Source organism: Muntiacus reevesi, chromosome 14, assembly GCF_963930625.1.
Source record: "Muntiacus reevesi chromosome 14, mMunRee1.1, whole genome shotgun sequence".
Lineage (NCBI taxonomy): Eukaryota > Metazoa > Chordata > Mammalia > Artiodactyla > Cervidae > Muntiacus > Muntiacus reevesi.
Window position 1 is genome coordinate 30,373,129 of NC_089262.1, and position 15,419 is coordinate 30,388,547.

Sequence of the window (15,419 nt, forward strand, 5' to 3'; positions counted from 1 at the left end):
TCAAAGTGAAAGTCGCTCAGTCATGTCTGACTCCTTGCGACCCTGTGGACTATACAGTCCATGGAATTCTCCAGGCCAGAATATTGGAGTGGGTGCCTTTCCCTTCTCCAGGGGATCTTCCAAACCCAGGGATCAAACCCAGGTCTCCCTCACTGCAGGTGGATTCTTTACCAACTGAGCCTCAAGGGAAGCCCAAGAACACTGGAGTGGGTAGCCAGTCCCTTCTCTAGTGGTTCTTCCCGACCCAGGAACTGAACCAGTGTCTCCTGCATTGCAGGTGAATTCTTTACTAACTGAGCTATCAGGGAAGCCTGTCAAGTCTTCCCAGATCAGTTTGTGACTCTAACTCAATTACAATAAAAATTCCAGTAGATTTTTTTTTTTTTTTTTTTTTTTTTTTGCTGGACTCAACAGCTTGTGAGATCTAATTCCCCAACTGGGGATTGAACCTGGGCCCTCAGCAGTGAAAGCACTGAGTCCTAATCACTGGGCCACCAGGGAATTCCTAGGAACTTTTGTAAATGTAGATAAGCTGACTGCAAAATTTATATGGAAAAGCAAAGAAACTAAGAAGCTAAAACAATTTTTTAAAATAGTACAGTTGGAAGAATCGTACTACTTGATTTTAAGATTTACTCTATCAAGAGAGTGGTATTGGTAAAGGGACAGACAGAAATCAGAATCATTGGAACATAAGGAGAGCCCAGAAATAGACTTAATTCATTAATGGCTGATTAATTTTTGACAAAGGTACAAAAGTAATTCAGTGTGCGAGTGATGGTCTCTTCAACAGATGACATTGGAACAATTTGTATCCAAGTGTCCCCCAAAACCTCAAACACTTTCATATTGTACATAAGCATTAACTCAAAATGAATCACTGTCCTAATTATAAGAACTAAAATTTGTATTTACTTTACAATAATAAAGTAATAATATAAAACAGCAAAGATACCAATTTTCTTCTATCAAATTGTCAGCATTTTAAAAAATATAACCTTTTAGCATTGAAGAGAGCAATTTGATTACAAACTCCTTGAAGGACAGTTTGGCAGGATATTACACATTTTAGAGCTATATATATATTAAACTGTAAGGCAATCAACTTTTCAACCATACTGTGTGAAAGTTACAAAAATTTGAAATTATCTATCATTTGCCAGATAGGTAAACAGGTCTACTCAGTCATAGCTGATGGGAATGATATTGTAATTGATATAAAATTGTGTTGGTGGTTTAGTCACTAAGTCAAGTCTGATTCTTGTGACCCCATGGACTGTGGCCCACCAGGATCCTCTGTCCATGAGATTTCCCAGGCAAGAATACTGGAATGAATTGCCATTTCCTTCTCCAGGGGATCTTCCTGACCCAGGGATAGAACTCACATCTCTTGTGTCTTCTGCACTACAGGCAGATTCTTTACTGCTGAGCCACTAGGGAAGCCTTGCTATTAAATTCAGTTCAGTTCAGTCGCTCAATCGTGTCCGACTCTTTGTGACCCCATGGACTGCAGCATGCCAGACCTCCCTGTCCATCACCAAACCCCCAGAGTTTACTCAAACTCATGTCCATTGAGTTGGTGATGCCATCCAACCATCTCATCCTCTGTCATACCCCTCTTCTTCTGCCTTCAATCTTTCCTAGCATCAGGATCTTTTCAAAGGAGTCAGTTCTTTGCATCAGGTGGCCAAAGTATTGGAGTCTCAGCTTTAGTACCAGTCCTTCCAATGAATATTCAGGACTGATTTCCTTAGGATGGACTGGTTAGATCTCCTTGCTGTCCAAGGGACTCTCAAGGGGCTTCTCCAACACCACAGTTTAAAAGCATCAGTTCTTCGGCACTCAGCTTTCTTTACAGCCCAACTCTCACATCCATACTTAAGTACTGGAAAAACCATATCTTTGACCAGACAGACCTTTGTTGGCAAAATAATGTCTCTTCTTTTTTAATATGCTGTCTAGGTTGGTCATAACTTTTTTCCAAGGAGCAAGCGTCTTTTAATTTCATGGCTACAGTCACCATCTCCAATGATTTTGGAGCCCCCCAAATAAAGTCTCTCACTATTTCCACTATTTCCATATCTATTTGCCATGAAGTGATGGGGCCAGATGCCATGATCTTAGTTTTCTGAATGTTGAGTTTTAAGCCAACTTTTTCACTCTCCTCTTTCACTTTCATCAACAGGCTCTTTACTTCTTCGCTTTCTGCTAAATGTGGTGTCACCTGTATTTCTGAGGTTATTGATATTTCTCCCAGCAATCTTGATTCCAGTTTGTGCTTCATCCAGTCCAACTTTTCTCATGATGTACTCTGCATATAAGTTAAATAACCAGGGTGACGATATACAGCCTTGACGTACTCCTTTTACTATTTGGAACCAGTCTGTTGTTCCATGTCCAGTTCTAACTGTTGCTTCTTGTCTCAGGAGGCAGGTCAGGTGGTCTGGTATTCCCATCTCTTTCAGAATTTTCCACAGTTTATTGTGATCCACACATTCGAAGGCTTTGACATAGTCAATAAAGCAGAAGTAGATGTTTTTCTGGAACTCTCTTGCCTTTTCGATGATCCAGTGGATGTTGGCAATTTGATCTCTGGTTCCTCTGCCTTTCCTAAATCCAGCTTGAACATTTGGAAGTTCACAGTCCACATACTGTTGATGCCTGGCTTGGAGAATTGTAAGCATTACTTTACTAGTGTGTGAAATGAGTGCAGTTGTGCGGTAGTTTGAGCTTTCTTTGTCATTGCCTGTCTTTGGGATTGGAATAAAAACTGACCTATACCAGTCCTGTGGCTGCTGCTGAGTTTTCCAAATTTGCAGGCATATTGAGTGCAGCACTTTCACAGTATCATCTTTTAGGATTTGAAATATTCTATCACCTCCACTAACTTTGTTCATAGTGATGCTTCCTAAGGCCCACTTGACTTCGCATTCCATGATGTCTGTCTCTAAGTGAGTGATCACACCATCGTGATTATCTGGGTCGTGAAGATCTTTTTTGTATAGTTCTTCTGTGTATTCTTGCCACCTCTTCTTAATATCTTTTGCTTCTGTTAGTTCCATACCATTTCTGTCCTTTGTTGAGCCCATCTTTGCATGAAGTGTTCCCTTGGTATCTCTAATTTTCTTGAAGAGATCTTTAGTCTTTCTCATTCTGTTCTTTTCTTCTCTTTCTTTGCACTGATCACTGAGAAAAGCTTTCTTATCTCTCCTTCCTGTTCTTTGGAACTCTGCTTTCAAATGGGTATATCTTTCCTTTTCTCCTTTGCTTTTCACTTCTTTTCACAGCTATTTGTAAGGCCTCCTCAGACAACCATTTTTCCTTTTTGCATTTCTTTTTCTTGGGGATGGTTTTGATTACCGCCTCCTGCACAATGTTACGAACCTCCATCCATAGTTCTTTAGACACTGTGTCTATCAGATCTCATCCCTTGAATCTATTTGTTACTTCCACTGTATAATCGTAAGGGATTTGATTAAGGTCATACCTGAATGGTTTAGTGGTTTTCCCTACTTTCTTCAATTTAAGTCTGAATTTGGCAATAAGGAGCTCATGATCTGAGCCACAGTCAGCTCCCGGTCTTGTTTTTGCTGGCTATATAGAGCTACTCCATCTTTGCCTGCAAAGAATATAATCAGTCTGATTTGAAATTAAGGGACTAATTTGCTATATTTTAAAAAATTGTAAAGGAAACGTATAAGGATTTCACTGTGGCAGTATTTGTAGCTGTGAAATATTATAAACAACTTTATCAATAAATAAAAGGAAAATTTGGTATGTTAGCTATATAGAATTTTGTAGTATTTAAAACGGCTAGAATTTAGTAGTTCCTTGGTTGTCCAGTGGTTAGGATCCCAGGTTTTCACTGCCATGGCCTGGAATCAGCCCCTGGTCAGGGAACTGAGACCTTGTAATTATCAGAGTGTGACCAAAATAAAATAAAAGGGCTAGATTTTACAAATAAAGAAAAGGTTAATTTTTAGAAAGCAGCATTAAGGGGCTTCCCTAGTGGTCCAGTGGTTAAGAATCCATCTGCCAGTGTAGGGGACACAGGTTTAATCCTTGCTCTGGGAAGATCCCACATGCCACGAGGCAACTAAACCGATGAACCACAACTACTGAGCCGTTACTCCAGAGTCCATGAGCCACAACTACTAAGCCTGCAATCCTAGGTGATGTGCTCTGCAACAAGAGAAGCCACTGAAATGGGAAGCCCACACACCACAACTCAAGAATAGCCCCTGCTTGCTGCAACTAGAGAAAAGCCCACACACAGCAACAAAGGCCCAGCACAGTCAAAAATAAACCAAATAAATATTTTAAAAGTGTTATAGCCATGCTTTCCGGGAAACAAACTCACTCAGAAGGACAATGCAGATAGTGGAGTGCAGTTTATTACACCTGCGGGCCCGAGGCAGAGTCTCCTCTTAGCCAAGGGCCCCGACCAGCATTTATGAAAATCTTTTATACCCCATGTGTACGTGTCCAAACCCACCAGCCCAAATCCTTTGAGGCTTACAAAGGAAGGGTAAATACAATCACAATAACCCCATCATTCATGTGTTACGTGTTCAAACAGTTAATAATCAATAAGCCTGTGGTTACATTCCGATAGATACTGTCCGGAGGCAGGGGTGATTAGTGTCTGTTTTCTCTTAGGCAATGAGTAACCTGGATGTGATCTTCAAGATTCCCCTGCCCAGAGGGGGTATTATCCTCCCATTGTCATTCCCACAGGCGCTAAGCACAGAGTTCAGAGTCCATTGGAGAGGCGGCATAGCATGATCAGCATGGAGAGGCCTGAGATGGAGTCCAGGCCCTATGAATTCCTTCTTCAAAAGCATTAAGGACTGTCTTTTCACCTTACCTATAGTTTCCTTTGTTGTGCAAATGCTTTTAATTTTCATTAGGTCCCATTTGTTTATTTTTGCTTTTATTTCCAATATTCTGGGAGGTGGGTCATAGAAGATCTTGCTGTGATTTATGTCGGAGAGTGTTTTGCCTATGTTCGCTTCTAGGAGTTTTATAGTTTCTGGTCTTACATTTAGATCTTTAATCCATTTTGAGTTTATTTTTGTGTATGGTGTTAGAAAGTGTTCTAGTTTCATTCTTTTACAAGTGGTTGACCAGTTTTCCCAGCACCACTTATTAAAGAGATTGTCTTTTTTCCATTGTATATTCTTGCCTCCTTTGTCAAAGATAAGGTGTCCATAGGTTCGTGGATTTATCTCTGGGCTTTCTATTCTGTTCCATTGATCTATATTTCTGTCTTTGTGCCAGTACCATACTGTCTTGATGACTGTGGCTTTGTAGTAGAGTCTGAAGTCAGGCAGGGTGATTCCTCCAGTTCCATTCTTCTTTCTCAAGATTACTTTGGCTATTCGAGGTTTTTTGTATTTCCATACAAATTGTGAAATTATTTGTTCTAGTTCTGTGAAAAATACCGTTGGTAACTGGATAGGGCTTGCATTGAATCTATAGATTGCTTTGGGTAGTATAGCCATTTTGACAATATTGATTCTTCCAATCCATGAACACGGTATGTTTCTCCATCTGTTTGTGTCGTCTTTGATTTCTTTCATCAATGTTTTATAGTTTTCTGTGTATAGGTCTTTTGTTTCTTTAGGTAGATATATTCCTAAGTATTTTATTCTTTTTGTTGCAATGGTGAATGGTATTGTTTCCTTAATTTCTCTGTTTTTTCATTGTTAGTATATAGGAATGCAAGGGATTTCTGTGTGTTAATTTTATATCCTGCAACTTTACTATATTCATTGATTAGCTCTAGTAATTTTCTGGAAGAGTCTTTAGGGTTTTCTATGTAGAGGATCATGTCATCTGCAAACAGACAAAGGATTAATCTCAAAAATATACAAGCAACTCCTGAAGCTCAATTCCAGAAAAATAAATGACCCAATCAAAAAATGGGCCAAAGAACTAAACAGACATTTCTCCAAAGAAGACATACGGATGGCTAACAAACACATGAAAAGATGCTCAACATCACTTATTATCAGAGAAATGCAAATCAAAACCACAATGAGGTACCATTACACGCCAGTCAGGATGGCTGCTATCCAAAAGTCTACAAGCAATAAATGCTGGAGAGGGTGTGGAGAAAAGGGAACCCTCTTACACTGTTGGTGGGAATGCAAACTAGTACAGCCACTATGGAAAACAGTGTGGAGATTTCTTAAAAAACTGGAAATAGAACTACCATATGACCCAGCAATACCACTTCTGGGCATACACACTGAGGAATCCAGATCTGAAAGAGACATGTGCACCCCAATGTTCATCGCAGCACTGTTTATAATAGCCAGGACATGGAAGCAACCTAGATGCCCATCAGCAGATGAATGGATAAGGAAGCTGTGGTACATATACACCATGGAATATTACTCAGCCATTAAAAAGAATTCATTTGAATCAGTTCTAATGAGATGGATGAAACTGGAGCCCATTATACAGAGTGAAGTAAGCCAGAAAGATAAAGAACATTACAGTATACTAACACATATATACGGAATTTAGAAAGATGATAACGATGGCCCTATATGCAGGGCAGAAGAAGAGACGCAGAAGTACAGAACAGACTTTTGAACTCTGTGGGAGAAGGTGAGGGTGGGATGTTTCGAAAGAACAGCATGTATATTATCTGTGGTGAAACAGACCATCAGCCCAGGTGGGATGCATGAGTCAAGTGCTCGGGCCTGGTTGGCTGGGAAGACCCAGAGGAATCGGGTGGAGAGGGAGGTGGGATGGGGGACCGGGACGGGGAATACGTGTAACTCTATGGCTGATTCATATCAATGTATGACAAAACCCACTGAAAAAAAAAATTAAAAAAAATTAAAAATCTCCTAAAATATGAAAAAAAAAAGAAAAAGCATTAAGGAAAAAATAACTTGCACTTTAGGACACAGAAAGTAAATGTGATGGTTTAGTTGCTAAGTAGTGTCCGACTCTTTGCAACCCCATGGACTGTAGCCTGCCAGGCTCCTCTGTCTACGGGATTTTCCAGGCAAGAATACTAGAGTGGGTTGTCACTTCCTTCTCCAGGGGATCTTCTGGACCCAGGAACTGAACCCAGGTCTCCTGCATTGCAGGCAGACTCCTGCATTGCAGGCAGATTCTTTACCAACTGAGCTAGGAGGTAAGCCCTATAGTTAACATTTATATAAACATGAAAAATGAACTGCCAAGTAAGAAAAACTGCATCAAGATGTACATCAAAATATAAACAGAGGTAGAGACTTCTGGCTGTGGCTTTGTGAAGAGTTCTGTATAACCTCTTAACATACATAGCATACACATACACACAAACTGAATAAAATGGTAAAAAAAAAAAATACCCATTTCAGGACACTGGAAATAGATAAGCAGATAACAAATTGCAAATCATTCTCAAAAAAACTGTTAGAGCTTTCGGTGAAGAGTGAGTCTTTTTGGCATCTTGCCTGGGGCTGCTCCCACCCATCCACAGCCCCAGCTCAGTCCTTGAAGAACACAATTTTATCAACAGGAGGCTAGCTGAAGAGAACTAACAGCTTTGCTGGCAGAGGAGGCTAGTGACTCGTTTAGAGCACGGGACAAAAGCCTACAGATTTATCAGCTGAAAGTGGCCAGCGTAGTAGGAAATGAATTGGGGAATGCCTGGTAATTGTTAGCCTGAATATGCTGTGCTGGTTGGTGTCAGTAGCAGGCCAGTCATCGACTTTAACTGAAAGAACCTTGAAATGAGAGAGCCTTAAAAAGACTAAATAAGTTCTCCCAACATCTCTGGTCACCTGGGAAACCACATACGCATGCAGGGGGCACTGGGGGGTCCAGCAAAAAGCAGTCAAAGGAGACTTGAAATGTGGTAGAGCTTTGAACACACTCCCCAATCTACATACAGATCGCTCAACAGAGAACGAAAGACGTAGCATCTGGAGGCATTTGAGCACAACCTCTTCCCAAGTCAGTGGGTCAACACAATTAGGCAGACACAGGGGTCACCCCCAGGAATCCAGACTAAAAATTAAAATAAGCATTGAAACCTGAGCAAAGACTTTCAGTGTTTGGTCCAGTGTGTAGGAACTTGGAAATCATCAATCCATCCTAACAATATAGAAGCTGATCAAACTGAAAAATCAATAACTCTTCTTTGATCTGTCAGAGAAGTGAGGTCATGGGTCACAAATCAACTGATCCCTCTGAAACTGGAGAAACAGCTGAATACAGAGAATCACAGTTTACCAGAACAGATCACCATCTTGACAGAAAGCAGTACTGGGGTTAAGAAAACTTGAACTGTAGTTGATGAATTTCTGGAAGCTCAGTGTGGGCAAAAATTTTAAATTTTTAATTAAAAATTAGGAGAGTTAAAAATTCCAAGGTTAATCATAGGAGATCCCCCATATTTTATATTTTTACCTCCAGGAACTTTGTCAGGTTTTCAAAGTGAATATTGGAGAAAAATACCCCTTGCTTGCAGCAGGGAGGGGGGAAAGTAGCCATTTAAAAAATACGCTAGAGCATTCTTCTTAACAAGGCCTGCCTTCAAGAGAAACTTTCTTTTTTTAACTAGGCCCTAAATATTGGATTTTTTCCCCTCAGAACCTAACCAACCTGAGGAGATGGAAATATCCAACTTTAGCCTCCTCCATGCTGTCCCATCTGAGGGAGAGGGGGACTGAGGAGCTCTTGTAGAGTTCACAGTCCAGAGGATGGGCTCACCAAATCACAGGATTATACAATGCTTCCCTTCCCCCGGCACCTTACTACCACAGTACTAAAGGCCTGTTTGGAACTGTTCCTTTTATATAATGCTTCATGTCCACTTACCAAGAAGAAATACAAGGCATACTAAACGTCAAAGATCATAATTTAAAGAGACAGAACAAGCATCAGTATCTTACTTACTTACTTAGAAATAGAAAATGAAGTGGCTCAATTGTGTCCAACTCGTTGTGACCCCATGGACTGTACTGCCAGGCTCCTCTGCCCATGGGATTTTCCAGGCAAGAATACTGGAGTGGGTTGCCGTTTGCTTCTCTAGGGGATCTTCCCGACCAAAGGATCGAACCTGGATCTCCCGCACTGCAGGCAGACTCTTTACCGTCTGAGCCACTGGAATTATCAGATTGAGAATCTAAAACAACTATGTGATGTCCAAGGGCAGGAGATGGATTTCTCAGCTCAAAATAGAGAATACACTCTTCCTCTGCCTTTCTTTTTTAGAGGGATAGGTTGTCTATTATTGATCTATCTGGACCCTCAAGGACTAGGTAATGTGTACCCATACTGGAGAGGGTGGAACTTCTTTACTCAGTCTACTGATTCAGATGCTCATCTCTCCTGGAAACACCCTCACAGACACACTCAGCAATAATGTTCTGCCAGCTATTTGGGGATCCGTCAGCCCAGTCAAGCTGACACAAAAGTCACCATCATAAATCCACTCCTCATCAACTTGATATCTATATACATCTCCTTAATCTTCAAATGGAGACAATAGCTAGGTCATCATTTTACCTGACTTGATACAGCTCTCCTGGTTACAACTGAAAAGACACTAATCCCTTCCCCAGAAGAGGAGGTAAAGTCCTTCAGGATGTTGACTCGCCTTGTGGTATCCCATAACTGGAAAGCTATGATGTAAATTTGATGATCCCTAAAGGCTGATACAAAGTTAATACATCTTATGTTACATGATAGCAAAATAAAATAGTAGAGAAAACAAAGACATTTGCTTAATATGAATATGTGTATACACACACATACACAAATGTATTTATAAAATAAGGAAATTCTCATTACAATTACAGTCTTTATTTCTGTAACTGGTTCTGTGGTCATGGCTGGTATTTATATCTTTTTCTACTACCCATTCTATATCCCTTTTGTCTTCAAGAAGCACCTCAGCTGGTAATGATTCTTTATCTAGTAAAGTGGCCCAAACCTTCATTCCTGAATGGGTCATTACTAATCTGGCCTGGATTAGGATGTTGTAGTTTTCATTGATCTTAATCACAGGGCACAGTACTACTAAGAGAAGCCCTAAGGGACCTGCTGTATTCCAGACAGACTCTCCTGACCTCCACTGTGGAGTAGTACTCCAGTTTCCCCTGAGGGATCAGGAGCAATCACCCCAGTCAGCACAGTAACTCCTTTCCCTATCTTTTGATTCAAAGGCATATGAGGAATCCAAATGACCAGGTGGTGGTCTCCACTTCTAGTTCAGTGGAATCATTGTATCTCCTAATGAATTCATTCATCCCTCTAGAACTAAGACCTTTAGGCTAGCAGAACATATAGTAATGGTAACAGGAAGCAAAAATTTTGTTAGTGGGTCATAGGGATAATGATGAGCGATGGTACTCACATTTCCATCCCTTAATTCCTAGACCTGTGAATCCTGACTATTGGAGAAACAGCACCATATACTGGATGCTGATTCAAAGAATATGCAGCCTTCTGGAGAAGCTTGACCCAGCCTTGCAAAGTATTGCCACCTAGCTGACGCTGTAACAGAGTCTTCAAAAGACATCCTACTGTTTTTCAAGCTAGCTGCTTTAGGATGGTGGGCAACCATCCTAAGGGCTTCCCTGATAGCTCAGCTGGTAAAGAATTCACCTGCAATACAGGAGACACTGGTTAGATTCCTGGGTCAGGGAGACGTGCTGGAGAAGGGATAGGCTACCCACTCCAGTGTTCTTGGGCTTCCCTTATAGCTCAGCTGGTAAAGAATCTGCCAGCAATGTGGGAGACCTGGGTTCGAGACCTGGGTTAGGAAGATCCCCTGGAGAAGGGAAAGGCTACCCACTCCAGTATTCTGGCCCGGATAATTCCATGGGCTGTATAATCCATGAGATCGCAAAGAATCAGATACGACTGAGCGACTTTCACTAACTATCCTAAAGTGGTGATTTCCATGAGCCTGGGTACATTGTTATACCCACTTTGCTGTGAAGTGATTGCCTTGATATGAAGCAATATTGTGTGGAATATCATGATGGTGAATAAGGTATTCTCTGAGTCCCCAGATGGTAGTTTTGGCAGAAGCATTGCATGCAGGAAGTGCAAATCTGCATCCAGAGTAGGTATCTGTTCCAGTAAGGACAAAACACTGGCCCTTCCATGATGGGAGTAGTCCAAAGTAACCAACCTGCTACCAGGTAAATGACTGGTCACCTGGGGAGTGGTGCCATATTGGGAATTCAGTGTTGGTTCCAGGTGGAGCAGTGGTAAAGAATCCACTTGCCAATGCAGGAGACACACGAGATGTGGCTTTGATCCCTGAGTCAGGAAGATTCCCTGGAGAAGGAAATGACAACACACTCCAGTATTCTTGCCTGGAAAACTTCATGGACAGAGGAGCCTGGTGGGCTACAGTCCATGGAGTTGCAAAGAGTCAGACATGACTGAGCATGTACACACATCATATCACTCTGTGCTGGCATACTGGGCACTCAGCAGTGGCCACGATCAAGTTGTCCTTGGTGAGTGGAGTCTGTGTTATTGAGCCCACTCCTGGTACCAAAATCCATATTAGTCAGGTTCTCCAGAGAAGCATAACCAGCAGTACATATAGACAGATATATAAGAGGAGCTTTATTATAGAAATTGGCTTGTAAGTAGTTACTGAGGATGAGAATTACCACAATCTGCCATGTATAAGCTGAAGAGCCAGGAAAGCTGATGGCATAATTTAGTCTGAGTTTGAAGGCCTGAGAACCAGGGAAGCTAATGGTATAAATCCCAGTATGAGGACAAAGGCCTGAGAACTGGGGGATGTGGGGCCTTCTGATGTAAGTCTTGGAATCCAAAGGCTCAAAGGGCTGGAGTAGATGGATTTCACAGTTCAAGAAAAGAAAGCGAGAGTCACCCTTCCTTTGCCCATTTTGATTCTATTCAGACTCTCAATAGACTTGATAATTCTTGTCTATGTTGATAAGTGAAAGTGAAAGTCGCTCAGTCATGTCCAACTCTCTGCGACCCCATGGACTGTATAGTCCATGGAATTCTCCAGGCCAGAATACTGAAGTGGGTAGTCATTCCCTTCTCCAGGGATCTTTCCAACCCATGGATCAAACCTAGGTCTCCCTCATTGCAGGTGGATTCTTTACTAGCTGAACCACCAGGGAAGCCCAAGAACAGTGGAGTGGGTAGCCCATCCCCTCTCCAACAGATCTTCCTGACCCAGGAGTCAAACTGGAGTCACCTGCATTGCAGGTGGATACTTTACCAGCTGAGCTACCAGGGAAGCCCATGTTAATAAGGGTAGCTCTTTACTCAGTATACTAATTTAGATGTTAGTATCTTCCAGAAATACCTTCACAGACACACCAGAAGTTATTATTTACCAGCTTATCTGGGATCCCTTAGCCCAGTCAAGTTGACACATAAAATTAACCATCATAAGTGCTTATTTGGGGACAGAATTATACTGGCAATCTCTATCTTCCACTTAATTTTTCTGTGAATGTTAAACTGCTCTAAAAGGTTTATTAATCAAAAATTAAACCAAGCACACACAGATAACACCAGAGCAAAGACATTAGCCTCCCAACACCGTGGGGGAGACAGATTGTATCTACCTGATAAGAAGAACCCCACAAAGATGTATCAGAATCTGTGATTACTCCTATAATTATCTAAAGTGTAGAGCTGTCAACAACAACAACAAAAAGAAGAATACAGAGAGGCAGAAGCCCATGACTCAGAAAAAGGGCAGTCAATAGAAATTTACTCTTAATGGGCTAGATGTTGGAGTTAGCAAAGACGTCAAAGCACCTATCATAAATATGTTGAAAGAATTAAAGGAAACAGTTCAAAGAATTAAAAGAAAATATTATGAAAATTACTTAGTAAATATGAAATCTTTATATTTTTATAGAGAAATATAAACTGCTTAAAAAAATAGCTAAAATGGAAATTCTGGAGTTTTAAGATATAGTAACTTAATTAAAAAAATGTGTTAATGGTCTCAACATCAGCTTTGAGATAGGAGAAAAGATAGAGATAATTCAAAAACAGGTCACTAGAGATGATCCAAACAAAAGAATAGCAATAGGAGATACTGAAGAGAATTGAGAGTGTAAGAGATCTGTGCGATAACAGCAGGAGTACAAACACTCATATAATGGGACCTCCATAGGGAGAGGAGAAAGAACAGGGCAGAAAATCATCTAAACAAATCATGGCCCCAAACTTCCCAAGTTTGATAAAAATGTTACCCACAGATCTGAAAGTCTCAGTGCCAAATAAGGGAAGCACAAATAAAACCACAACTGCACATGTAGTCAAATTGTTGAATGACAAAGAGAAAATCTTAAAAGCAGCAATGGAAAAACAACTATTTACAGGGGAACAATAATATGATTAATGGTTGATTTTTCATCAGATAAATTAAGGCTAGAAGGCAGTGGAAAATACTGCAGTAAAATTCAGCCAAGAATTGTACATCCCACAAAACTCTCCTTCAGAAATGAAGGTGAGATAAAGACATTTCTGGATAAACAAAATCAGGATTTATTGGTAGCAGTCTTGCCCTAAAAAAAACACTAAAGGAAGCACTCAGGCTGAAAGAAAATGACAGCAGGTGGTAAGTCATCCATAGAAAGGAATGGAATTGGAACTGATAAGTAGCGGGGGAAATACAGTAGACTATATTCACATACACAAATATTCATCAGCTTGTGAATGTGTAAACAAAATGTCATATATCCATATGATAGAAAAATACTCATTGAGAAAAAGAAGTGAAGTACTAATTCATGCAACAACATGGATGAACCTCAAAACAGCATGCTACATGAAAGAATCAGCTTGAAAAGACTACATATTGTGTGATCACATCATGTATCATGGTTACATAACTATTACAGACTGTATAATTACAATGGGTGAATGGGTATTATACAGTTTACACCTTAATACAGTGGCTAAAAAATGTTAGTGCCTGTTCCCAAGTGATGTGTATGGAGATAATTTTCATTTTCTTTTTGCTTCTCTACATTTTCTAGGTTGATTACAAAAATATCTATTATGTTTGGAATAAAAGACATCCTTGGATGTAAATGTTTAAACAATAACAACGGCATATTTAAAATTCTTTTAAAATCAAAACTCACTCTCTCCACACACATAGACTCAACAGGAACCCCAATAGACAGCAATCTCTGTAAGACTTTAACTGAAAATATAGTCTTCCATTGCACATGAAACTTTAATTTGTGGTTATTTTAGAGCTTAGGATAAGACTGTTCAGACATAAGCTTTCTTTTCCTACAGAAAATCCATGCATTTCATAAAAAAAAATTATAACTTCATCTGATGCCATCAAACTATATCTGAGATTGTTTGAAGCTTTTATGAGTCCTGGAAAGAGGATAGCTATGGGCTTTAAGCATGAAAATGTCTAACTGATTGAGCCAAAGTTGAATTAAACACTTGTAAATGTTAGCATATTGCTTTAAATAATTGTTTCCCTTTTATGCAGATGCTGTTGGGCTGTATTTTATGAAAAGCATCACTGCATATCAAACAACATTGGGCCCAGATGATTATGAAACACTGACAACTGTTGAAGAATTTTGCAAATGGCTTGTTCAAAATGGGGAAAAGCGGGTAAATATTATCAATTCACAAATGTAATTGCTAGATTGTTTGTTAGATTGAGGCAGTCTTTTTCATTTCATAATTCAGAAAGTCCTATGCTGTAAAGAACTATATTGCATAGGAACCTGGAATGTTTGGTCCATGAATCAAGGTAAATTGGAAGTAGTCTAACAGGAGATGGCAAGAGTGAACATTGACATTTTAGGAATCAGTGAACGAAAATGGACTGGAATGGATGAATTTAATTCAGATGACCATTATATCTACTACTGTGGGCAAGAATCCATTTGGAAGAAATGGGGTAGCCTTCACAGTCAACAAAAGAGTCCAAAATGCAGTACTTGGGTGCAATCTCAAAAATGACAGAATGATCTCTGTTTCCAAGGCAAACTATTCAATATCACAGTAATCCAAGTCTATGCCCCAACCACTAATGCCGAAGAAGCTGAAGTTGAATGGTTCTATGAAGACCTACTCAACTGAACGCCGAAGAATTGCTGCTTTTGAACTATGGTATTGGAGAAGACTCTTGAGAGTCCCTTGGACTGCAAGGAGGTCCAATCAGTCCATCTTAAAGGAGATAAGTCCTGAGTGTTCATTGGAAGGACTGATGTTGAAACTGAAACTCCAGTACTTTGGCCACCTGATGTGAAGAGCTGACTCATTTGAAAATACCCTGATGCTGGGAGAGATTGAGGGCAGGAGGAGAAGGGGATGACAGAGGATGAGATGGTTGGATGGCATCACAGACTCAATGGACATGAGTTTGGGTAAACTCTGGGAGTTGGTGATGGGCAGGGAGGCTTGGCATG

At 40.4% G+C, this 15,419-nt stretch overlaps 1 protein-coding gene across 1 annotated transcript in view; it reads left to right on the forward strand.

The window, feature by feature from the left end:
• The window catches only part of TTC23L (tetratricopeptide repeat domain 23 like), a 45,016-nt gene extending 30,373 nt beyond the window's left edge, over nt 1-14,643 (forward strand). Inside the window, exon 9 of the mRNA XM_065905299.1 lies at nt 14,489-14,643. Coding sequence (XP_065761371.1) covers nt 14,489-14,643 — 155 coding nt within the window. The remainder of the gene's footprint in view (nt 1-14,488) is intronic.
• Nucleotides 14,644-15,419: the final 776 nt, after the last annotated feature.